Consider the following 25,683-nt stretch of genomic DNA (forward strand, 5'->3'; position numbering starts at 1 on the left):
CTTTGTTCCAAACACACAGTTTATTACACATTAAGCAATGCCTCACAATATGGAAATGTGGGCATTAAAGCAATGTATTGCGAAAATGTTTATGGGCAAAAGGAGCTTTAAAAGAAGTCTCTGGAAAATCTTAGCAAAGTTTTAAAATGGCACTGCATTTTTCCAATAGAGTACCGTGAGACTGGAAATGGGGGGACAGAACAAATGAAATAAAGTTTCCAAACCTCTTCTAGTTAAGAACAATTTACCTTCTTCCAATTGCTAAAGGGGCACATTTAAAATGTAAACAAAATAAGTAAACGGCAATGTTTTCTTTAGTCTCGAGACTCAAGAAATTACCAAGGATGTTAATTTTTTTTAAGTTATCATGTTAAGAACACATGATGGTGTCGGACAGGTAATTGAAAAATTACTAATTATCAAGATGTCTTCATCCTCAAATGGTCATCCGGACATTAGTGGGTAAGTATTTTGTTTAGATAAATACTTTCACAAAATGTGCTCTCAAAGTCCTTACTAGAGTCCCACCAACTGGAGCCACATCCCTCTCGAGGACTCAGAGCTGAACTCCGGGGTGGCAGGCATGTGCATGATGCCGCAGGAACGGCGGTTCTCTCCCAGGGCCTGGGTCAGTCCAGTCACTTGATCTCCATGGCAGGGCTGCTCTGCAGACTGCCCTGTGCAGGGCAGGTCACCAGGGATTCGGGTCTGGTCAGCTTTAGCCTTCTGCCAGTTTTACCGCAAAACACGCTCTCAAATTCCTAAAGTCAAGAAGTGATTGTTAATGCACTGAGTTCAAACATATGAATGCTGCTAGTTTCAAAAGTACAAGATACTGAAATTAGGAGTCATGTGAACTACTCAAAGTATAGTCTTCTAAGGTATCACAAATGTACACATCTTGTGAGAGGTATGAGAAAACGGGGGTCTCTAATTTCCCTAGTAGCAGTTACACTGTATGTGTTATTTTTATTTTTTAGGTTTTCCAATAAATTCTCAGTGACTAAGCACATTGTCAAAATGGCCATTTTTTTTATTTGTGGTTAGAAAAAAATAAAATGTACCATTTTCATCATTTGTTAAATGTCCAGGTTGATGGCTATCTCGTCACTGGAGAGAATCCCTGGTCAGCCAAGGGCTAGGTACAGTCCCCGAGGTGGCTCTGCATAGACCAAAAGCAGCTCCCTGCCAGCTGCTAGTCTCTGCTCAGTCACCCAGCTCTCTCTGCCTTTTTAAGGTCTTAGGTCTAAAGGCTAGGCAAGGCCAGCCCCAGATCATCAGATAGCTACCAAGTCTGACGACCCAAACATTGGGGGAAGACACCTCAGGAAGGTTAATCTAGAAGACATGGGAAAAAGTCGGTAACCATTTCCATAACTTTGTGGAATGCAGAATGTGGGAACTCCTACAAGATAACTAACCCTGAGAGGAAAGGGACCAATATTTGACTCAATTCAAACACACAATAGAGACCTTTAAGTGCAGAGGCATGGGGGGATGGCCATCTACAAAAGAGAAAATGGCAGGATGTGCTTTAACTCCTTGAAGTGAGAAGGTAGTGAACTAACCCTGTCCAAAGCTGGGCTCAAGGACGTGGGCCTTCAGTGATCCATTCCCCATTTTTGTACATTTAGAAATTAATCCAGGGTTTGCATGTTTTGCTTTGGTAACTATATTTACCAAATAAATATATGGTTGTTTCATCAGCTGCAGGTTAACAAATTCTAAGGCATAAAGTACATTCACTGTGACTACAACCAGAAGCTTCTTCCAAAATGTCTTATTCCAAGCAGCAACTCTGTCCTCATTAACCATGGCATCCCACTGCTTGCCCTGATACACACCAGTTTCCATCTCGAGTCTGACCTCTCCAGGCACCTCACACTGGTGACTGGCTTATGTCATTCAGCTTGTCAGGGTGTCCATAGAGCAGGTGTCAGAACGTCAATCCTTCTCATGGCGGAACACTGCTGTGGGTATCCATAAGCTTCTGCATGTCCACTCTGTTGATAAGCACTGCTGCTGTGAATGCTCAGAGCCAAATGTCAGTTTGAGTCTTTTCAATCTCCTGGGTTTATACTCTGCGTGGGAATTGCTGGGTCATGTGGTAATTCCGTTCTGAGAACTGTCAAACTCTTCTCCACAGTAGCTACACCAAGTTTTACCAACAGGGGCACACACAACTGTTAGAAATCCTCCAGATCTTTTCTAACACTGGTTATTTTCTATCTTGATATTTGATTGCCAGTGGTATCTCAATGTTTAGTTTTGTTTTCCAGCACCAGGGATCAAGCCCAGGGTTTTGCAAGGGCTCTAATACTAAGTTATATCCTCTGCCCCCTTGAGGGTGATGTCCTAGATGTCAGTGCAGAAAGCCAAGAGAAGTCTTGAGAACCCACTTGGGCCCATTTCTGGCTTAACACTATGGGAGCAGCAGCTAAAGGCTTCTGGGAATAGACCTGAGAGAAAGGTGGAGTTGAGGGGATAGTTATGTCCTGGGTTCAATTCCCAGCATAAACTGGGTGTGGTGGCATTTGCCTGCAATTCTGGCACTTGAGAACTACAGGCAGGAAGACCAGAAGTTCAAATTCTACCTCAGCTACACAGAGTCTGAGGCCAGCCTGGGCTACATGTGCTATAAGGTCTTGTCTCTAATAAAAAGAGAAAAAAGAAATGTTTTCTTTAAATGCATCCATTAGGAATAGAATCAGGGACATAAATTTTAATTCAGGAAGGACAGAGGAAGAATGGGTAAAGCAAACTCAACTAAAAAAAGACAAAAACAAAAACTAATGCACACAGAATAAAGCAAGGAAGCTGGAGCATGACCCTTTGCAAGGAGCCACCCAGAGGAGTAAAGGGGGAGGCAGGCATAGATCAGGACAAAGAGCACAGGGATGTTTTGTGTAAGATACTTTATTTTTAGAACAAATCGCCACATAGTTTTGGCCACTCAGTGACATACACACCACAGGTGCTTGCTGGGTGGCTGACAGATATTTCTGGTGGCATGTTCTAAAGGGGGAAAACTTCTACAACAAACAGCAGTTTCCCCGGGAGTGTTTGAAAGGTGTAACTATCTCTTGCTTTCCTACTGTTGCATCTGTGCCAACCGTGCTCCCACGAGGACCTTTGGAAACTTGTAGTCACTAAGCTGATGTCCCAATCCCAGGACCCCTGAACAGGTTGTGCTGTAGCAAAGGACCCTATACCAGCCTCAGCAAAAGCTCTAGCTTCTAGGTTCTTTATCCACACACTGCAGAGCCCATCTAATGCTGGTGGCAGCCTTGCCTCTACTTGGGAGAGCTGTGTTTATTACCTGCTGTATCGACTCCATATTGGACTCCCCCCACCCCCACCAACATCTGGTGAAGTCAGTGGTAGAGAGGCTTCAGCTCCCCAGTGGACCAAGACAGGGCAACCTCACAGGGTGCATGAATGACACTTACCTGGTATGGGTCTGTTTTGCAGCAGGGGCTGTACTTGGATGAGATCATAAAGTATGCAGTTAATTGGACATTCTCCATCATATACATAATTCGGCTTCTGGTTTATGCAAACCAGAGCATGGAGTAATACTGGTAGGCAGACAGACCAAGAGCTGCTAGCTGTCAATAGTAGACAAGACCCTCAAGTCTTGCCATGAGGGCCTCAGAACCTCTGCAAGGAAGATGGTACTCAAAAAGACTGGGTGCAGTCTTGGCAAGGTGCATCCTTCCCTACCCTGGGTGCAAAAGGCTGAATCTAGGCTGAAAAGGATAATGGAGGAATTTTAGACTCAGGAAGGTGCACCACTGTATACCCAAACGGGACACTGCACACAAAGGCACACTGTCCACCTGCCTTGACTCTTCAGGTCCAGGATCTCAGGCTGAGCCAGGAGCACCCCATAATTAAATTGAGAAGACAGACCTAGAGGACACCCAGGAGGGTGATGTCCTAGAAGCCAGTGCAGAAAGCCAAGGGGTGTCTCCAGGACCTGCCTGGGCACCTGTCTGGCTAAACACTGAGAGGAGCAATGAAAAGCTTCTGGAAGTAGACCTAAGACCTGAGAGGAGAGCTGAGTTGAGAGGGTGCACAGGGTGTTTTTCAGCTAGCAGCAAGGAGGGCGAGGAACAGGGCAGTGCCAGCAGAGGACAACAGACCCACAGAGTTCCCCGGAACACTAGGAGAAATGGCAGCAGTTTTTATTCAGTGAGGAGAGAAGGCCTGGGGTCAGGTCCTGGGAGTAACCAGGTGATGGTGTGACTTCACAGCAAAGAGGCCTCCCTTGGTGACAAGAGGAGTGGAAAGCAGATGAGCCATGGACTGGCAGCAAGTGTTGTGTTGGGATGAGGAAGAGACTTCTGTAAAGAGGGAGACAGAGGGGGCTCAGCAGCCTTTAACATTTTGCTGAAGTTGACAGCCACAAATCCCTAACAGCCTTTTAACTACAACAATGTTGCCAGTGACCGGGGAAATAGGCATTGGAGATGGGCATTGCTGGGACAAGAAGCAAAATATAAACATTAACAGTGCCAGGTCACAGTCACTCACGCTCCACAGCCAATCTTGACCACAGTGCTCTGCTTATGTAAGACAGTGTGCAAAAGGCCGCAGAACTGAGTGTGAGGCTGGTAATGCAAGTTAGGATGTGAAAGCTTCAATGGTGCTAATGTGACACATGGTGGCAAAGGGATGGAAATATTCCCACTTCTCCCCTCACTATACCACTGTATATCAAGACTGCAAAGGGCCAAAGTTTCAACACTGATCAATGGAGTTCTGATAAACTATTCTAGCTCTTGTACAGTACTGCTGTCATCATAGTCACAAGCTCAAGATTTTAAATTTCCTTTGGTTGTCTTTTAAGTATAGACTTAAAAGGGACTTCTCATTGTGGTAAGTTTATATGCATCCAGTCTTCTGGATACAGAAAAAAAGCCTTTTTTCACAGTTTGTAGTCATACTAAAAATCAAAATCAAGCAAGATTTTGCCCTTTCTGTTCCAAAGATTTGTTTTCTCTGAGCTCACCCTAAAAAATGTTCATGTGGGGCTGGAGAGATGGCTCAGGGGTTAAAAGCACTGGCTACAATTCCAGAGGGCCCAGGTTCAATTCCCAGTAACTTCTCGGCAGCTCACAACTGTCTGTAACTCCTTTTCCGGAGGGATCCAACATTCTCACACAGACATATATGCAGTCAAAACACCAATGCACATAAAATAAAAATAAATGAATTATAAAAAAAAGAATTTTCATGCTTTTAACCCAAAATCATTTCCCAAGCCTCTAGTATAAGACAAAAGTGAGTCTAGTGCCTTCTCTGCTATGTGGGTTTTGGTACAGAGTACAGTGATAATATCAACATGTCTAAAACTTATCTTCTTATAAACGTTAAGATTTTGGGCCTTGCAAAACTACAGAGCCCTTGACCTCCTCACGGCTGGTAAGGATGGCATCTGCATGTTCCTGGGAGAGAGGTGCTGCTACTACGTCAAGCAAGTCTAGCCTGGTGGGAACCCATAGTGAGTCACTCCACAAACTGTCTGATGAGCTCTGCCAGTGCAACCAGGGCACATCTCTATTCCACTCTTTCTGGCAGTCTTCACTCTTCACACGGCTAGCTCCAGGCATAGAGCCGATGGTACTAATCTGTTTTGTCTTCTAGCTCCTTGCCTTCTCTTCTTCCTCCAGGAATAGATTTTTGACGTCTCCAGGATGGCAGTTAACTAGATGCTCCTACACCATACACCAGCCCACAGACTCTTGACTCCCCCTCACCGACACCCCCAAACATTGTCCCTTGCCAGCAGGAAGTAGCCAGATCTAAACCACCACCCCTATATTCAAAAAGATTGGGATGTGAGGCTGGAACCCTTCATACACCACTGGGAAACCCTGTCTGCCCTCCTTCCCCAACACCACCTACACTGAAAAACTCAATCAAAGAAAATGGCTCCAAGAAATCAGGCAACTGTTGCAACCTCCTCTCCTGCTGCTGTCAGCCACCCAAATCCCCACCTAAGGGCTCTTGACCATATGTGGGCACAGACCCAGGTTATGGCTGACACATCATAAGTCTGTAAAACTTCCCCATGCTAGCCCTGGTGCACAACTTCCTCAGTCCTGATCTTCAGGAGCAGCAGCTAATAAACCTGCCTTTATTTACTTTTAATCTCGTCTATATCTGTGCTACTGGGGAAAGAAAAAGCCCATCACTTAGGCATCTGTAATTCACTACAAAAATCATTCAGACACATAAGCAACCTAAGAAAATGAGCAGGCCCAGATGGGTTCTTGTGATTTCTATGTCTAAAATTTAAAAATTACTAATTAAAGCCTGAAATTAAAAAATCACCACCAGTGACCCAACTCCAAAAGGGACATTCTGCAAATCTCTTCAAACCTCAATGCCACCATAAACAGGGGTGGTAGGATTATAGTTGCTTAGACTGAGGAGTAGAATCAAACACAGGACATGAGTAATGGCTGGACAGTGGGGCCAGAGGAAGAAACTGGAAGAACAAAACAAAAACGCCAACAGGTCGTTTTAAGAATCCTTACAGAAGCATCAGGAAGACTGGGTGTCAGGCTTTGTCACCAGCTCTGTGGAGCTGATATGAGTCAAGATCTGTCTTTTAGAGGTCTGTGTAAACAAAGTTCTAGATGAGGATAGAAGTCTGTAACTGTGTCTAAAGTGTGTGTGTGGGGGGGCGTGGGGGGTTCAGTTATTAAGAGCATTGACTACTTTTCCAAAGGACCCAGGTTGAATTTCCAGACATAGTTGTTCCCAACCATCTTAAGTCCAGTTCCAGGAGATTCAAAAGCACTCTTCTAGCCTCCATGGGAACACAGAGTTCACAGACACACATGCATGCAAAATATTCATACACAAAGTTTTTAAAGTTTTTAATGGAATGTGTGCATAGATGCAGTAAACCACACATCAGCTGAGGACTGGGGAATGGCACAGTTATTCTTGTGCACTTAGCTCTGCTCTACCTACATCAGCTCGCCCAGCACCTCTGCATCTCCATCAGGGGCTGGCCAGACCTGGAAACTCAGCATGCCTAGCCCAAGATGGCTACAATCCATCCCTCAACCTTCACATTGTGTCCCACGCCCAGTACCCACAGCAGTGCTGATATCGCTGGCTATTCTCTCCCCTGCCCTCTGCCAAATCTGTCTCCAGAGCTACAGCTGTAGCCTCCTACCAGACCCCAATGACAAGTAATGGGTATGAAATGTGGTCCGACTGTGCTATCTTCTCAATCCAAAATCCTTTCAGGGGTTCTGGTTCTCAGAAGATCCCAGAACTACTGCACTCCGGGCTGCCAATCCTATGTTCCCTTCAACCCAGACACTGCTCTCTCTCCTCAGCCATGACATGTGCCAGTCCCACTTGAAAACCTGTGAACTGCAGATCCTTGGCCCGCATATCCTGACTAAAATCCAAAGCTCCTCTGCAGTCCTACTGGCCCCCAGAGGCTTCCACCCATGGCAGGATCTGACCAGCACTCACTGTGTACTGTCTCCTGTTTCCCTCTGACCCAGCAGGAGCCCTCATCTCCATCAGGTCCCCAGAGTCTGCAGTGAAATGGACACTGACAAAACTTGGGGAAAACACAACTCTCATTACTGAGCCCTAAAGAACAGGAATATTCATGCAAATACGAGGGAGAGGGTCGTGTGGAAATAATCAAACCTGAGTCTGCAGGCCAATAACCTGATCCAGAAACCGTCTACGAGGTCAGTGAGACAAAGTCTCAGAAAAAGCCTAGAAATGTAATAGCTTTCCCCACGAAAAAGGACATGAATTGGTTATCCAACAGCAAAGAGGCAGCCCTGAAAACACAGATACAAATGATGTCATACAGACTAAGTGAGTTATAGTTAGAAATTTACATAGTATACACACATATACATTCACATAATACATATATATATATAGACATATGCATGAAACAATTATAAAAAAGAGGCCATGAATTTGAAAGAGAACAAGGAGGGATGTAATAGGAGGGTTTAGAAGGAAAGGTAAGGGGGAAATAATGTAATTATGTTATAATCTCAAAAAGAAAAAATCCTTAGTTTTAAAAACTTCATTTTTTTGAGTATATTATTAAGATTTTATTTAAAATTATGAACACTTTTTTGGACTGGATTATATCAACCATTTACCACAAACAGGTACACAAAGCCAAACACTAAGTCTTTTTAACAAATAGTCAAGCTTTATTGTAAGACAGACCAGCAGTCTACTCTTGCAAATAACGTTGTCAATAACCATAAAGACCCAATTAGAGTAGGCACCGCTCTACGGGCACTCCAGGTGTTCCTACAGAAAGCTCAGTAACAATACATTGTACAGATGCAAACGCCACTCAAGACACAAATGATAGAAAGGGTCAAAGACAAGGACGGCAAGGTGCAGTTCAGTGTGGCTGGCTCCCTGGAGGCCTCTCACAGGTGCCCTTGTCAAGGCTCCAGGTCTGCTGTGCAATCTGAACCTATTTCTCAGCACACTCCTGCTGGGCCCCACACAGCATGGCACAAATTGGTTGTCAATTTGACTACATCTGGAATCAAGTAAACCCAAGCAACTGGGCTCACCTGTGAGCGGCTTTTTCCTTAACTAAATCACATGAGGTGAAAAGATCCACCTTTGATCTGGGCCACACCTTCTGCTTGCTGCCTACATAAAGGACTTGAAAGAATGAAGCTTGCTCTCACTCTCGCTTCCAAGTCCATGTCTTCACTGGCATTACGGCCTACTTCTTCAGGATTCCAATGTGTACTGGAGACAAGCTGAGACCTCACCGACTGAAAAACTACAGGAATCTTGGACCTTCTGTTGGTAGACAGGCAGTGTAGGCCTGGCTGGACCACAGCCTGTAAGCCATTCTAATAAATCCCCCTTATATACGTCTACATAATATGCAGATGCATTCTATATGTTTGTTCCTCTAGAAAACCCAGAGTAATACAGGATTTTGGTACCAGAAGTGGTGAAGTATAAGGGTGATTTTTTTTTTTTTAAGTATCTGGAATACACTTCTCAATTTGCCAACACCTACAGTAACTGAAGCCATAGGGGCAACAGCACATTTGAAGACCTTTACTGTCCCCCTTTTTCTTGTGCCAAACCTTTAGTGTTGCGATGTTGCTACTCATTTGCATAAGTTACTGAAGCCTCTCCTGGAAGCTCAGAGAGTACTGAAAACCCATGGCATGAACGGAAGGAGACAAATGCATTGGATTATCCTGACTGACCAACTGTGAGAGGCAACAGATTTAATGATTCTGTATATAAAAATTTCAACAATCTGTGGGAAAATAAGGGAAATGAGGATGCCGGTTGCTTGTTCCTAGCATCTCTGGATAAATTGACAAAGGAAAAGAATGAGCTCTGTGATAAGATTAACCAATGTCTAACATCTCAGAATACAGAGGAGGAGAACAATGAACTTAGTGATAAAATTGACTGGCTTCATCTGCACATAAACAGTCTAAAGGGTTTTAAATGTGCCCTAGAAGAGAATCTTCTCTCCAGCAGCCACAGAACTCAAGTTGCAGAAAATCAAATCCAAGTCCTCATTATAAGGTTGCCTGAATTTCGGCAAAAATTCAAGTCCCAGCCTGAGAGTGTGTCAGCGATTAAAGTAAGGGCATTAACTGGTAAAGAATGGGATCCTGCAACTTGGGATAGGGATGTGCGGGAGGAAACTACTGAAGCGGAGAACTTTGAACCCTCAGATTCTCAGGGGTTTATTTTCACCTGAAGTCGTCTCTATCCTCCAAAGACAACGAACTCACACCTCCACTCCCAGAAAGATCACCTTTTCCATGTTTGACTGAGAAAAAGTAATCGTTCATTGTATGCTAAACCAGCAGTGACTTTCTTTGAAGGAAATGCCAGGCAAGACAATACTGGTGTCCCTCAGGGCCATCAACAGCTGCCTCTAGACCTGTAACCAGACTTAAGGCTAAGCAGGTTCCTAGAGGAGAGTGTGTGTAGTCCACAGGGAGGTGGGCTAATACTGGAGGGTGTAGAGTTTGCTAGTTCACTCCAACAGAAGTCTGGGGAATGTATGTGGGAATGGATTTTAAGGATGCGGAATAATGGTGGTTAGTTTACTGGATCAGGCTAACTTTACTGATATGGCCCTGAGTGAAGATTCTAGGTTTAACGTTGAAGTACTTGGAGATGCTTGATATCCCTTGGCTTAGTGTTGATGAAAGAATTTTAAGGCTCAGAGAACTTGCAATGCTAGAGTGTGTATACTGGGTAAAACCTCATTCTCCACCATGGAAGGCCCAGAAGGCATGCCCTTCACTAGTGCACAGTGGTGGGGCACCAGCACGATCCAAGAGCCTCACTGTTGCCCTTTCCCTGTGCTGGAGATGCTGCTGCTCAGGTGGATGAATCAAATGCAGTGGCTCTGAGGCCTGAAGCGGTAGGGGCCAGGAGGCAGCACTGAGTCACCAAAGGCAGGGTGGCCACAGTTATCAATGGGCAGCAGAGACAAAGCCATGTCCATGACGGTCTGACTTGCACTGCTCAGCACAGGCCTTTGTTACTGGCTAATCAATCATAGTATTTCTAGGCATGAAATAGGTAAGAAACATACTACATTCTTGTTTGATCTACCTAAGTGGAAAAATTCTCAAATAAAGGCCACACTGGATTGTGGCAAAATGAACTCTTGGCCCATGAACCAGTGTCTATACATGAGCCACTTCTCAGACCCAGAGCCCCTTGAATGAAGGATGACCAGGTTCCCCTGAGGAAGGACCTTGGTAAAATAGTACCTGAGTTTTACTGTTAGCTTTTCTTCAATCGTTCCCAGACAAACTTACAGCCTTTTACAAGATGAACTGTACAGCAGAGGAGATACAGAATGGGTAGCAGAGGAAGCTGATTATAAACACAGCTAAGGCTCTGACCAGTTGCAGAAACAAAGATTATAACTGACATGAATGTTTTTGTCATATTTTGTTAAAAATGTTAGTTGAAATGTTTTTCTTTTCTTGATTTCTTTAACATGTAATGTAACATCAATTGAAAGAATATCAGTGGTTATCATATTTAACTTTGAAATACAAAAGGATGTCCCTTAAAGGACATTACAAACCATTACAATGTGTTTGTGGTTGTTTTAAGAACTTACATTATGGGAGGTGTAATTATGACCTGGTTAAATATGTAATGCTTTGCAAGTGTACTTGGGAAGAGTTGTGTCAATGTTTGGTGTAATTATGACCTGGTTGTCGTTTCATTTGGAAGTTAAGCATGACATATGGAGATATGATTCTATGGTGATATGACAAGGGTGGAATTGTAATGGCTGTTCTTGGTGTCAACTTGACTACGTCTGGAATTAACTAAAACCCAAGAGCTGGGCTCACCTGTCAGGGTTGGTGTTTTTGTTTTTGTTTTTTTTTTTTTCCTCTCTCTCTAAATTAAATTATTTCACGTGGGAAGGCCCATCTTTAATCTGACTCTTTTGAGGTGGGAAGATCCACCTTTAATATGGGCTGGCCTTCTGCTGGCAGCCTATGTAAAGTAAAAGGAAGGTGGGAGCTTGCTCTTTGCCTGCTTGCTCTGGCTGGCAACTTCATTTCTTCACTGGCATGAGAGCCTACTTCTTTTGGATTCCTGTGTGTACTCAAGATCTCAAGATTCTTGGACCTTTGTTGGATTAGCTGGACCATTCTAATAAATCCCTTTTTTCTGCCAGTTCTGATCCTCCAGAAAACCTTAATATACCAGGGCTTCACTTACGTCTCTAAGGCCTTATTATCCCTGAAGGTGGTTATAACCACCAGAATTCTGAGATCAAAACCTGGCACTGAGGTCTCCTAATCACAGCACAGAACCAACCCACGACTGCTCCCTTCTTCCACTCCATCCCAGGGCTAAGCCAACCCCCAAACCAAGCTGTCCCGGCAAACCCAGGAGGGCTGGCCTGCTATTACATCCCACATGTGGACAGAAGGGAACGGTGTCAGCAGTCCCTAAGGAACCAGAAGTGTGTGGGCATCGAAGGCTCAGCCTGGCCTGGTTAAATATACTACAAAAATCTAGTAATTTTTTTTTCTCAACCACAAGTCCAGACTCTTGACTTGGCATTTATCTGCACCCAAACGCAATGTCCTTTTTGCTAGTCTTGCTTTCATTTCTTTCAGAGCTTTTTTTGAAAGCTTCCCTGGGGCTTTACAAACACTAGGCAAGTACTCTGCCACTAAACTACTTCTGCTGTTCTTACTAAGTCCTGAGAGGACAAACCATGTCCTGAATGCTGTTCAAACCCAACATAACAGACTGTGAACAACAGGTACAGTTTGGTATTTGACAATTGACACTTGACCGTCATATATTTCATAAGCAAGTCTGGGTTGTGACTATGACTTCAGTAAGTGACATCAACAGGGAGAACTCCCTTCATATGAACTACACATTTGACCTCAGAGCCCAGGATACCCAGAGCAGTCTGGGAGGAGGGATCAGAGGCAACACTGACAAATAACACAGAAGATTCTCAAGCTCTGCGCACTGCTCAGCCACCAGATCAAGAGAATCCCCATCTTCACTGAGCAAACTTAGGAATACCAAAGTCCACTTTGAATACTCACCTTTTTAAGAGAATCCCCATGTCTTTCCTGAATGTACTTCAGGAATGCTGTGGTCCACTGAAGGGTTGTTGCTTTATCTGTCTCCGCATTGCAGAATGGAACTAAAAGATTCAGCTCATCACAGCAAATGCGGATTCTGCGCCTGCAGTCAAAATCCACAGTCATCATACAGGGAAGCTGGTGAAGTGCAGCAGCATCAGAGCTCATAGTTCACTCGAATAAAGCAGAAAGCTCGGAGCTGCCTCTGAGGTCCGGAAGCCTCGGCTGAGTCAGGAGGCCACGGCCACGAAGCACTGAGGCTACTGCTGCCCATGTCCCCAGGGCACCTGCAAGCCCTGATGGCCTCTGGCTCCCTATACTTTCTCTATTTACTTCTCATGGCCAGTTCTCTACATCTGGAATGACTGCAAATCCCTGAACTCAGAATCAAAATTCTGTGTGAATGTTTTCTGGATAAATTTTTTTTCATTGTTTTTTCTTTTCTTGCAATGCTGGGCACTGAACTCAGAGCCATATTGTTATTCAGGACTTGTGGCTTGTTTACAATATATAGAAACACCTACTCAGGTACATGTATACATAGCTTTCAAAATGAGTGGGGCATGATAATGCACGCCTCTAATACAGCACCTCAGAGTGAGGCGGAAGAATCATAAATTCAAGGCCAGCCTGGGCTATGTAATGAGACTCTGTCCCATAAAGTAAACTTGTCCTTTTTTTAAAAAGAGAATTTAGTGCTTGAGTTGACCATCATATATTTCATAAGCAAGTCTGGGTTGTGACTATGACTTCAGTAAGTGACATCAACAGGGAGAACTCCCTTCATATGAACTACACATTTGATCAATGGCAGGATGCTTGCTTGCCTATTGTACCCTGGGGTCCTGGCTTCCATCACCATCACCGAAAAGAAACTTCTTGAGAAAACTGTCACACCCTGTTTTAAGCTTTGGATAGCACATCTAGTAATAAGCAAAGTCCTCACTGGGCTGACACAAACAGTTAAACAGCACAGCTCATTCTACACAGCTAGAGTCAAATGGTAACTGGCACTCACTGGATGCACTCTGACTTCTAGGTGAGAGTCCAAACTCCTTTCCTATGAGATCAGGTAGTTCTGACCCCAGGACTGTGCGACAGGTAGCAGCAACCTTATCCTACCGATGAGAAACCTCAAGAAGCACTGAACTCACTGGAAACCACTCAACAAGGAGCTGTGGAGACCTCAATGGAGCGGTCGCTCGCTCGTGCTCACTCAGTACAGCAGGGTGAGCAGAGCCTGCTTTACCCTTCACAGCAGGAAGCAGGATAAGGGAAGTCAGTCCCTCAGGTAGAACATGGCCTGCATATAGATATGCCTGGGCTGCACAAGGAAACCCTACCTCAAAGAAGAGACCACAACAGGGCTGGAGAGATTGGAGAGATGCACAGCAGTTAAGAGCATGCTTTGCAGAAGACCCAGATGTGGTCACCACATCCACAGTGGCTCCCAACCATTTATAATGGTTCCAGAATCTTCACAGCAGCACCAGGTACATACAACATGGTACACTAGGTACATACATGTAGGCAAAACACTCATACACACAAAAAAGTAAATAAATAAATCTGAGAGAGAGAGCAAGAGAGCGAGAGAACCCAGCTGGAGAAAAGCTCAGGGGCTAGTTGCTCTTCCAGAGGACCCAGGTTCAATTCCCAGCACCTACATTCATAATTCTAGATTCAGTTAGAATCCAGTGCCCTCATCTGGCCTCCACAGGCATACAAGGAGTATACAGACATACATGCAGGCAAAACACTATGTCAAAATATTTTAAATAAAAATAAAGGATCTACCCAGTTTTAATATATCCCTCTAAAAAGCAAAAAAGTCACCTTGACTCAACATTCAATAATGGGACTTCCATACCTAATACTATCTCATTAAATGCTATTATTATTTAGGGCTGGAGTCATACAAATAAAAAAGTAAATAAATAAATCTTAAATTTAAAGAGAGAGAGAGAGAATACAGCTAGAAAGAAGGCCCGGTGTCTTCCAGAAGACCAGGGTTCAATTACCAGCACCCACATAGTGGCTCACAACTGTCTGAAACTCTTGTTCCAAGGAATCTGACCCTTATTCAGCCATGCATGCAGGAAGAACACCAATATACATAAAACAAAAATAAATAAATTAAATACTATTATTCCTGAGTTAAAAACAGACATGAAATAATAAGTAACCAAACTGATTATTATTGAACATCATAATAAAAACCCCACTTCATCAGGGTGGTGGTGGTGCACACCTCCCAGCACTCAGGAGGAAAAAGCAAGTGGATTTCTGTGGGTTCGAGGCCAGCCTGGTCTACAGAGCTAGTTCCATGACAGCCAAGGCTGCACAAGGAGCCCATCTCAAGCAAAACAACTCTGACTTCAGCAGAGAAAATTTACAGCCTTGATACTACCCTGAGGAGCACAAATAAAATGCAAGCAAACTTAACTTCAGTAACAGTTTTAACCTCCTCTTTCCCAACATTCTTTTTTCTTTTCTCCCGCCTACCCCACCCCCCTTTTTTGAATGCAGTGTTTTGTTACTTAAGACTGGTGTAGAATTCGCTGTGTGTCCCAGACTGTCCTCAATCTTGAGGCTATCCAACTTCATCAGGATGGTGGTGCCTCCTGAATACTACAACACAAATGTGTGCCACCACACCTGACTTTTCCCAACCAAAACAAGGCTACGTTACCGACTGTCCAACTAACCTGAAGGCCCCATCCCCTCCCTCCGGGCCTGCTGACCAGACTGGCATTACTAGTATCTGGGAACTGGGGCTTTGGGTGGGAACTGGGGCTTTGGGAGATTAGTGAGCAGCAGCCCACTGAGGACCTCAACTGTTCAGGGTCATGGTTCACACTGGGAGCCTGGTTCAGTGACAGGGACCACTAGTCTCTGATGAGCCTCGGAGCATGCCACCGGAGTAATCAATCAGGAGGGCCTCTGCCACTGCAGTCAGTCAGAGCAGGAGCCCACCAGACACCAGAGTCTAGGGGACACCTAAGCCTCCCTCCAAGCAGAGGATGACTCATACAAAGGTCAGCAAATCTCAAACAACTGTGCGTGGAGCTGACAGCCCATCGCTGTATTACCTTCTATCTCGTTCCATTCGGTTGTGCCTCTCCCGACGCTGAGACCTTCCTCCCTGGGGCCCGCTCTGCGTCTGCTCCCCCAGGTTTGACTGTGAGGACTCTGAAGACTGCCAGGTGCCCTGTGAAGCTGTAGAGCCTTCGCCCACATTCTGAATCTCTCCGAGGGCTCTTCGCTCCACACTTGTGTCCAGCTGGCGGATTCTACTCCGATTCCTCTTATTGATTGCTTGTTTACATAGCGCTTCTTCTTTGCAAAAGAAGAAAAAAGTGGTCATTTAGTTTTTTTTATTCTTAACTTATCCCCATTAATGTTGAATATCTTTGGCATCTTGTTTGGGTTTGTTTTTTCTGACAGAGTCTCATGAAGCCCAATTTGCCTTAACTCACAATCAATGTAGCTGAGGATGTCTGTGAATGCCTGATCCTTCTAAGCACGGGGACTACAGGTGTGCGCCATTCTGTTCTAGGTTTTTTCCGTGTGTGTCTGTATGTGCTTGTTCATGCACACACATGCTTTGCATTTCAATCCAATATTCTGACAGAGACTCTGGGCAGTGAGCTCCAATCCTATAGCACACTGCAAACTTCGATTAAAACACCCCTTCTGAGTGCCGTGCAACCAACACAACTATGCCAGCTTCTCCCTCTTTTTTATTTGGAGCTCAGGGACTGAAGTGCTCTACCATTGCACTAAAACCCCCATTCCTCCCTGTTTTAGTCAACAGTTGTTACTATCCATGAACATACAAAGAAAGACATTGTTTTCTTTTTCTAGAACTTAGGATGGAAAAGGTGTATTATTTTCAGCAAAAAAAAATATTTTCTTCATATCGAATTATTCTAACATGAAAATTGATACTTTACCTCACATGAGAACAAAACATAAGTGGTTCATAGTTAAATATGTTCTCAGGCTAAAGTGAGTCCACAAAAAAGAAAAAAAGAAAAAGAAAAGACAGCTTTTATTTACACTTTATTGTGCACATAGTACAGAAATAAGTCAAATTCAATCAGACCAAAAAAGAGGGCAGGTGATAACCTCTCCCACACTTTGCAAAAAGCCAAGGGCCCTTAACACCAATTCTAGATAACATCTTAAGAGAGACAGAGGAGAACTCAGAAGCTCTCTCTGGTGCTTTCCTCCTTGGCCACCGTAGTAGGCACCAGGCCCATCTCGATGTTCGTCTACCTACACTGCTTCTGTACACCAGAGACCTTCTGCTAAGCCCTGCCACTCCCATGACACAGTGCATTTCTTTCTCTTCTGAGCTCTCAGGTGATTTCAGACCCCATCATCGCCCACAAAGTATGAAATAAAATAAGACGCAGCCAGGCAGCGGTGGGCAGCAATTATGCACGTCTTTAATCCCAGAACTCCAGTGGCAGAAGCAGGCGGGTCTCAGAGTTCCATGCCAGCCTGGCTACACAGAGAAACCCTGCTCTCAAAGTGAAACAAACCAGACAAAAGTGCTTTCAGTGGCTAAGGCACTGGAAGATGTCTGTCCTTGTTCTACTATTAAGAAAAATCTTCCAAATTCAAAATGTCCAAATTTGGGTCAACTCTGATGTTCAAAACTCAGAAGAGTTCAAAGAGATTACTGAGAACACTAAGGTTTCTTACCAGTCCCGGCTCCACCCACCAAAGCCCCCACCAGCCACAGTTTACCCGGAATACACTTACCTCCCACTTTAATCCAAACCTGCTCCGGCAAGGCTTTGTTTCGACTACCTCCTGTTTGTTTGGTGGACTCAATCTCTTGCTGGTAACAGAAAGAAAATGCTCTAGGCAGTCCAATATCCTGGTGCTTGGCAGCTTCCAGTATAGAACATGAGTTACTAGAACTCTGGAAAATAAGTAATAGGAATTTTATCAATATCAGCTCTCTACAGAACAAGTAAAATGTACTCGACAGAATTATGCTCAAACCTTCTGAAAAACTTTCCTTTCATCTTTAAAACAAAAAGATTTTCACTGTGTATCTGTGTGAGTTTGTTCTCATGACTGTAGGTGCTCCCCACAAAGCTGAAGTTAACCAGCAGTTGTGAGACGGGAACCGACCTAGGATCTTATACTAGAATAGAACGCATTCTTAACCATGGAGCTATCTCTCCAGCCCTTTTATTATGTTTCTTAATTGCTCCTAACAATATGAACATTTCAACTTAAAAAGGCCACCGAGAGGTACTGAAAAACAAAAATCCTGGGACAAGATCACACTAACTTACGAGCTCTGCATTTTAACACAAATGAGGAAGCTCTACCTGCGTCTGTGCAAGGCTGGCATTCCCACCAGTGGAGCAGGCACTTGTAAACAGTGGGTAGGTGAACTGCAAAGCAGTAGTGGCAGCAGCAGTTTTATTTTTCACTAAGGTCGTACATTTGTTTTGTTGCTGGTGAAGAGGAACATTCATTAATTCAGATGGATGTCGAATAAGAGTTACCAAACTGCCAAGACAAAAGAAAACCCAGAAACCTGAGGAATAAGTGGCAGAGAGGCTCCCAAAACATTGCCATCACCCATTCCACCACTAACAAGTCATGCTAGACTCTGCCCTGTTTCTCAATGGTCCCAGATATGGCCAAACGATCCACTGGCCAGTGGTGCTGTTGAAGTTCATTGCCTCCTCCCTGCCTGCAGGACTCCTTGATACCAATCTGTCATCCTTAAAATCTTGCAAGGATGGGCAAGACCAGGACAGCCAGAGTGGAAAACTGTGGAGTCAGTGATTTCAACAACCTGAGAGGACACTTAAGTGGGCCAGGAGCTGCCACAGTTTAGCTTAATCTTAAAATTCTCTCCTTTCCTCGCCACAAGTCCACATTTGTAAGCCACTACCCCAAATTTGCACGAGAGGCCAGAGCCGCTACCCATGTCATTCAGGAAGGAGACAGGAGGAAAGGGAACAGTTCCCAGAATGCTTCCTCTCCTTTTTGGGGTGCAGAGACAGACTGAAGGTTCACAACCTCCACGGTACTCCTTAGAATTGCCACCCTGCACGTGTATAGAGTGCATCTTCCAGATCACCTTCAGGTAAGTCAGAGCAGACTGGCCTGAGAGCTATACCTAAGTACCCAGACTGCCTGCCCCTTTACACTGGCCCTCGAAAGTATAAGGCCTTCCCTGGCCCTTGTGTCCACGCAGACACCGCAAATAGCCCTGCTGACCCCGTCTTGGTAGCCTCCCCGGCCCAACAGGTGTCCCTGCTGGAGCCCTTCACGTATCCACCCAGATCCGGCAGGTGCCCAGATGGACCCCATCAAGCGGGCACCAGGTCTGTAATCAGGCCCCTCCTTCCCCGACGCCCCCGCGCCTGCGCCCCGCACGCACTTGTTGAGCGCCACGCCCGACTCGGCGGGCTCAGCACCGCGCGGCGCAGGCGGCTCGGCCGGCATACTGTTGAAGCGGTCCTCCAGGCGGACGCGTACGGTCGGCTTGGCCCGGGCCTCAGGTGCGCCGTCGGGCCCCGCGCCGCCCGCGCCTTCTTTGGCCGCGCCGTCCGCCCGCGTCCGCGTCCCGTCCGCACCGCCAGGCGTCTTCTCCGCCGCGCCCGCCTCGCCCAGCAGCATCATACGCAGCTCCTGGAAGTCGACGTGGCCCAAGCACGGCGCGTCGGCCGCCAGCGGCGGGCACAGCACTGGGTACACAGGCGGCGCCGGCGCCAGCGAGCCCGCCGCGCCCGAGCCCGCGCCCGGGCCGGCCAGCAGCGCGGAGCCCAGGCGCGCCTCGAGCTCGCCGTCCGCCGCCTCCATGTGCGAGTAGAGGATGTGCTGCAGCTGCGTGTACTCCACTTCCGTCATCTCCACCAGGCTCAGGTCGGTGGTCGTGAAGCTCAGCCCCGGCTCTCCCAGCGCCGCGTCCCCGCCGCCCGCGCCCTCGGGGCCCGCCTCGCCGCCGGTCGCGCCCGCCTCAGGCGGCGGCTCCCGCGGCCCGGGGCCCGACATGCCGGCGCGGCGCGGCCCAACGGCGGGGCGCGGGCGCGGGGACGGCGACGCAGACGCGGGCGGGCGGCGAGGCGGGGTCGCGGCCTCCGCAGACGACGCGCCGGCCACCGCGGGCGCGCCGTTGGGGGAGGGAAACCGCTGAGCACCACAGGAGCAGTGCGCCTGCGCAATCCCGCCCACAACGGTAACTCCACCCCCTTTTGGCCACGCCCCTCCGTTACCCGCCGCCCCCCAGCCAACTGCCCGCCCGCTTGCCCCGCCCCCGTGCCCCCCAACCCGTGGCCTGGGTGTGCTGCACCCTTGGGTTCAAACCCTGGACAAGCCACGCCCCCGCGTGACCACGCCCACTTAAGATCACACCCTCATAAGGACACGCCCACTGACCCAAGTAGGCCTTAGGCTGGTCCCTTACCTGGTCATGCTCCCTGCCCACTTGCCAGAAGCTTGTTACATGATGCTTCCCATTCCCCACTTAGCCCAGTCTTGCCCCTTCTTAAACATGCTCCTCTGCAGTACTACCATGCTGTCCCCAGCCCGGCCCTCATTCACTTATTTTGGGTGCTTTATGTGGAGTACCATGCAGCATGTGCTCCAGGTTTTTGTTCTACTTCAGTCAAAATGGGGATTAGACATAGGCCCCCATATGCTGAGCTATCTTTGCCAGCAGAGTGAGCAGCAACTCTTTTATACCCAGCAAAGATAGCATCACATATAATTCTATACACAGTGTCTGAGTTAGGGTTTCTTTTGCTGTGGTAAAACACGACCAAAATCAGTTTAGGAAAGAAGGGGTTTTCTCTGACACTTCCAGGTAACAATCCATCCCTGAAGGAACTCTAGGCAATAATTTAAGTGAGGGGGGAACTGATGGAGAGGCCATGGAGGAATGTTGCTTACTGTTTTTGTTCCTCATGGCTTGTTCAGCCAGCCTTTTTAATAAATAGCAGGACCTCCAGCCCAGGAGAGGCACCAGCCACAGTGAGTTGGGCCTACCCTACAGCAATTGTCAATCAAGAAGATGCAGCATAGGCTTGCTGCAAAGATAGTGTCATAATTGTATACCCAAAGTGATGGCATCACCTCATAATTCTATGCCTAGAAAAGCTATTTTTAAAACAATACTGACACTGTGGCCAGACTACCCTCAAACTTGGGGAGATCCTCTTGCCTCAGCCTCTGGATATTGGGATTGGAGATATATGCTACCACACTTGTCACAATAATGATCTCTTTCCTAATATACAAAATGTAAATAGGTCTGGGATAGAATTCAGAGACAGATATGTGAGGTCCCAGGTTTGATCTCTAGCACTGGAAGAAAAGTCAAATGGCCATCTATTACTAGTAGACCTATACTAAAGGAGGTCACACACAAGGAAGGTATAAATTTGGATCTATACAGCCCACAGAAGACCTGGATAGGTTGAAAATGTTCACCAAAACATTAGAGCTACCATTGACAAGAAAATGAAGGAGACAACATGGGATTGCGGTGGAAAGAGGCAAAGGGGGCAAACTGGAAATAAACAGATAAAAGGTTCAAGTCCAACAAGATCATATAACATAGAAATGATTTAAATATGGGAAAGTAGGCTGGAGAGATGACTCAGCAGTTAAGAGAGCACTTCTTACTCTTGCAAGAGGACCCAGGTTGGTTCCCAGCACCTATACTCCAATTCCAAGGGATCCAGTGTTTTGTTTTTTTGTTTTTTTTTTTTTGTTTTTTGGTTTTTTTTTAGATTTCCACAGGCACCAGGCACACACATGGTGCATGTACTTATGTGCAGGCAAAACACACATAAATCTAAAGAACATTAAATATGTATGGAAAAGCACAAAGCCAGGCTCTAGGATGCCTATATTACAGTTCTCCAGGCTTTGTGTGATTGCCGGTGCCTTCAATCCAGCACTTAGGTGCAGAGACAGATAGATCTCTGTGAGTGTAAGACCCCTTGATCTGCATAACAAGTTCCAGGCCAGTAGGGATGCACATGAGACCCTGTGACAAATATGGATTTGTCACACCAAAGCTCGACACTTAGGGTTGCAGGAAGGTTGCTGTGAACTTGAAAACAGCATAAGTTGCAGAGTGTTTCAGGTATGATGGGCTACAGAAAGCAAAACAAAAAGTGTATGTTCATTCCAGTTAGAGAGGATATAAACAACAGATCAATGAAAGGATTCCATTCACATCTAACTCAGCGAAGCAGTGACTTCATTGGGGTTACTTCAGACTCATGTGTGACTTGGGCAGCTATACCAAAAGCCCTACCCTAGTCAATTCATACATAACCTTAGGGAGGGAAAGTGGCTTGTGAGCCCTGTGACTACCCCTCTCTCCATGAGGGAATGCTCAGTTTTGACCGTCTAATGTGGGTGGTCACAGTTGCTCTGCATTTGGATAGGATTGGTTATGTCAAGCTTAGAGGAAATAATCATACTACACATTAAGATGGGAGGGGGAAACAGCACCCCGAACTATGCAAACAATCCCATGGCTTCTTAAAAGAACAAAACTAGAAAACTCAACCAGGCAGCAGACTCTAACATCATGGAAATACCAGTTACTTCTATATACAACAACAAACCCATAAACACTGAGATGGACGCAGTAACATTACAGCTGTTCAGAAGTGCACTTAGGTCTAAATCTAAAAACACGCATTAGGAACATGGCTGCTGGAAAAGCGAGATGCTTACTGTTGGAAAACCTAACAGTAACCATACCATCTCCCCAGAGTGATAGTCTTACTGGAGTCCAGCAAAATTTTGTTATAGATGCAGACTTATTCTAAAGTTCATGGGAAGACAAACTTGAACAGCTATGAGTTTGGTAAGAGGACTGTTGGCAGGTTGAGGCAGGAGAACGTGATTTTCCACAAGTGGTCAGTCAGTTCTCTGACCTCCACACATGCCCGTGGCACACACACACACATTGACATATATGCACACATATATTTTATAAGCTTGATAAGAGACTAAAATGGGAAGAATGTGTAGTATTAGTGATGTAATAGTCATGAAGATTAATTAATGAAACAGCAGAGAACTAAGACCAGTCTTCCACACGCAGGGCCAGTCGATTACAGAAAGGTGCAAAACTAACTCAGTGGTCCTTTTAACAATGGGCAGAGAAAGGGAATCTCTCTCAACATGAACCTTGAGTCTTACATGAAACATAGCTCAAAGGAAAACTATAAGCTTCACTTATAAGAGAGTGAAGACAAGCCAGACATAGCCACACTCACTGTTAGCCCTAGCACTTGAAAGACAGAGGCAGGTGATTCTCTGTGAGTTTGAGGCCAGCCTGACCCTACCTTTAAAAAAAAAATAGGTTCTTAGGCATAATACCAATATTCAGATTTACTTTTTAAAAATTGGTGAACTGTGAGACCTGGCACTATGGCTCAGTGGTTAAGAGCACAATACTGTTCTTCCAGAAGACCTGAGTTTGGATCCCAGTGTCCATGTCAGGTGGTTTCCAATGGCCTGTGACCCCAGCTTTGGGAGATCTGATGTCCTCTGGCCTCTACAGGCAGGTCCCACCATGTCTGGCTTTTTGCTAAAATGAGATCACCAAAAGCAGCTTCATTCTCATTGCCTGAGACAACCCTGAGCAGAGCACACAGGACAGGACAGGTACATCCTCTGGCATGAGAAGGGAAAGGAGCTACTTCCTCGGGAGTCAAGCCTCTCACTGCTGGCCATCTTGTCACATTTCTTCAGTCCCAGCACTTGGGAGGCAAGTGGATCTCTTGAGTTTGAAGCTAACCCTATCTGAAAAACAAACAACCAAGCTCTGATGTCTGTGTCTCAAGATCTCAGCATAGTGAGTCCCATTCTCCTTGAGAGCAGCCAGCTTTCTCCTGTCGGGTGAGGATTGTATGTTAAAGGAGCAGTAAGCCAGGCTTGAGGCCTGACTGTGTGACCTTGGGCAGCAGCACCTCATTCCTTTCTGGAGAATCTTAAACAACACTACTTTGTCTCTTGTAAAGATATCCCCTACACTCCTGCATCCCTGTGGGGTAGACTTTTACCATCTCAAATGTAATCCTGTCAGGTATTCTCAAAACCCACTCAACTATCTTGCTTAGATTTCCTAGCAACACTTAATAATAGTCCCTGCGCTCTCTTCCTGCTGCTTGAAGATCCAGCCGTAGAACTCTCAGCTTCTGCAGCATAATTTCTGTCTGCCTACTGTCTGGCTACCTGCCATGACAACAGTGGACTAAACCTCCCAAACTGTAAGCCAGCCCCAACTAAATGCTTTCTTTTATAAGGAAAAAAATAGTAAATGCAAATCTACCCAAAATCATATAAACTGCAAACTCTTCTTTTGATGAGGCCACACATAGTTTTCTGTGCGTCTTTCTTCTGAGTCTCTGCTTTTCTCCTAACCAGAAAAACACCTTGTTTTTCTTCAGTTTTTTTTTTTTTGTTTCCACTATATCCCAACTTCAGTTTCCCCTCCCTCCACTCTTCCCAGTCCCTACCCCCACCTTCCCTCTCACCCAGATCCACTCCCCTGTTTCCCTTGTAAGCCTTGCAGTCAGGGATATCCACTGAATAAGATACAATAAAGCTAGGCACGGACCCTGAACGAGGCCACCCAGTAGGAGGAAAAAGTCCCAAGAGCATGCAAAAGGGTCAGAGTCTTCTCTACTCCCACAAAAATTCCCAGCTAGGGCTGGAGAGATGGCTCAGTGGTTAAGAGTACTGTCTGCTCTTTGAGAGGTTCTGAGTTCAAGTCTCAGCAACCACATGATGGCTCACAACCATCTGTAATGAGATCTGATGCCCTCTTCTGGTGTGTCTGAAGACAGCTACAGTGTACTTATATATAATAAATGAATAAATCTTAAAAAAAGAAAAAGTCCAAGCTAACGACCTTCTGCAGAGGACCTAGTGTAGACCCAGGCAAGCTCCATGGTTGCCACCTCAGTTCTGTGAGCCCCAGTGAGCCTTGCTTAGTTGATACTGTGGGCCATGTTCTCCTGGTGTCCTCAACACTCTGGCTTCTTACTCTCCATCTTCTACAGGGTCGTCATTGTTACCCACCCCCGGTCCCCAGCTCCAAGGGAAGGGAACAAATGTGAGCTCTGTCTTCACTTGATGTTTGGCTGTGGGTCTCTGCATCTGCTTCCATCAGCTGCTGGCAGTAGCATCTGTGACGGCTACTGGGCTAGGCACCAATCTAATGAGAATATAAGAATATCATTAGAAATCATTTTATTGATTTTTTTTTCTGTCATAGGTCTCTGACCTATCTAGCCTGTGGTTCCAGGCCATCCAGGCAGTGGTGAGCATGGGCTCCTAGTGATATGGGCCTCAAGTTAAGACCAGTCATTGGTTGGCTACTCCCACAAGTAGGTGGAATAGATTGTAGGTCTACTTGATATAAGAGAAAGTGGGGGATAACTTTGAATGCACTGACATGGGAGACAGCTTCCTCAATAGAACACCAATAACACAGGTCTAGCACAATTGAAGGTTATCCCTGACTAGCTTACAAATAACGAGACTCAGATTATGGTTGTTTTATTTGGCTTTGATAATTGCTGAGGTCGTAGGGAGTAACCCTAATCTATTCTTCTAACTGCTGGCGTGGCTACCTCCCTAGTGGTGTACCCCAGATACTCACTGGTTTTCCTGCATGCACTCACAGTCCGTCTCTACTCATGCCTGTGTCCTCTTTCCCTCTCTCCTTCCTCTGCCTCTTCCTCTTCCTCCTCCTCTCTCCCTCTACCCCCAACCAGGTCACTTCAAACGCTTACAAATCCCTCCAGTAATTGGCTGTAGCCAATTTTGTTTAACAAATAGTTTTAAACCAAGGAACAAGGTTTTTATTGCAAATGTGAGAATTCACTCGTAGACCTAGAGTAGGCCTAGACCTTCCCTTCAGGTACAGAATTTAGCATTACAATACATGGCACCAGAACAAACCCCAACAATTCCCTTTTTTGTTTAAATAAAAGATTCTTTCTCTTATAAT

At 45.8% G+C, this 25,683-nt stretch overlaps 1 protein-coding gene across 2 annotated transcripts; it reads right to left on the reverse strand.

Moving 5' to 3' along the window:
* Position 1: 1 nt before the first annotated feature.
* On the reverse strand, positions 2-19,849 carry Tcfl5 (transcription factor like 5). Of its 2 annotated transcripts, none has more exons than NM_001427152.1 (6): positions 19,078-19,849; positions 18,011-18,194; positions 17,430-17,592; positions 15,749-15,995; positions 12,618-12,759; positions 2-761 (listed from the first exon to the last, which is right to left on the reverse strand). In NM_001427152.1, exons 1-6 carry the CDS (start codon positions 19,689-19,691, stop codon positions 639-641), a joined length of 1,473 nt encoding a protein of 490 aa, NP_001414081.1. In that variant the 5' UTR covers positions 19,692-19,849; the 3' UTR covers positions 2-638. The 2 variants fall into 2 exon arrangements, with proteins under 2 accessions (NP_001414081.1, XP_087508577.1); XM_087652451.1 differs by having other exon boundaries at positions 172-761; positions 15,749-15,992; positions 19,078-19,839.
* Positions 19,850-25,683: the final 5,834 nt, after the last annotated feature.

This window comes from Rattus norvegicus, chromosome 3 (genome assembly GCF_021556685.1).
Source record: "Rattus norvegicus strain SHRSP/BbbUtx chromosome 3, alternate assembly SHRSP_T2T, whole genome shotgun sequence".
NCBI classification, from domain to species: Eukaryota; Metazoa; Chordata; class Mammalia; order Rodentia; family Muridae; genus Rattus; species Rattus norvegicus.

What these genes read in the sequence shown, in the direction of transcription:
- Tcfl5 (NM_001427152.1), bottom strand. Translation starts at nt 19,691, where the DNA reads ATGTCGGGCCCCGGGCCGCGGGAGCCGCCGCCTGAGGCGGGCGCGACC. An exon ending in TCGGGCGTGGCGCTCAACAA is followed by an intron (nt 18,195 to 19,077) that starts GTGCGTGCGGGG and finishes TTGTCTTGGCAG; the next exon opens with TTTGGTAACTCTTATTCGAC. An exon ending in CGAATGGAACGAGATAGAAG is followed by an intron (nt 12,760 to 15,748) that starts GTAATACAGCGA and finishes TTTTGACTGCAG; the next exon opens with GCGCAGAATCCGCATTTGCT.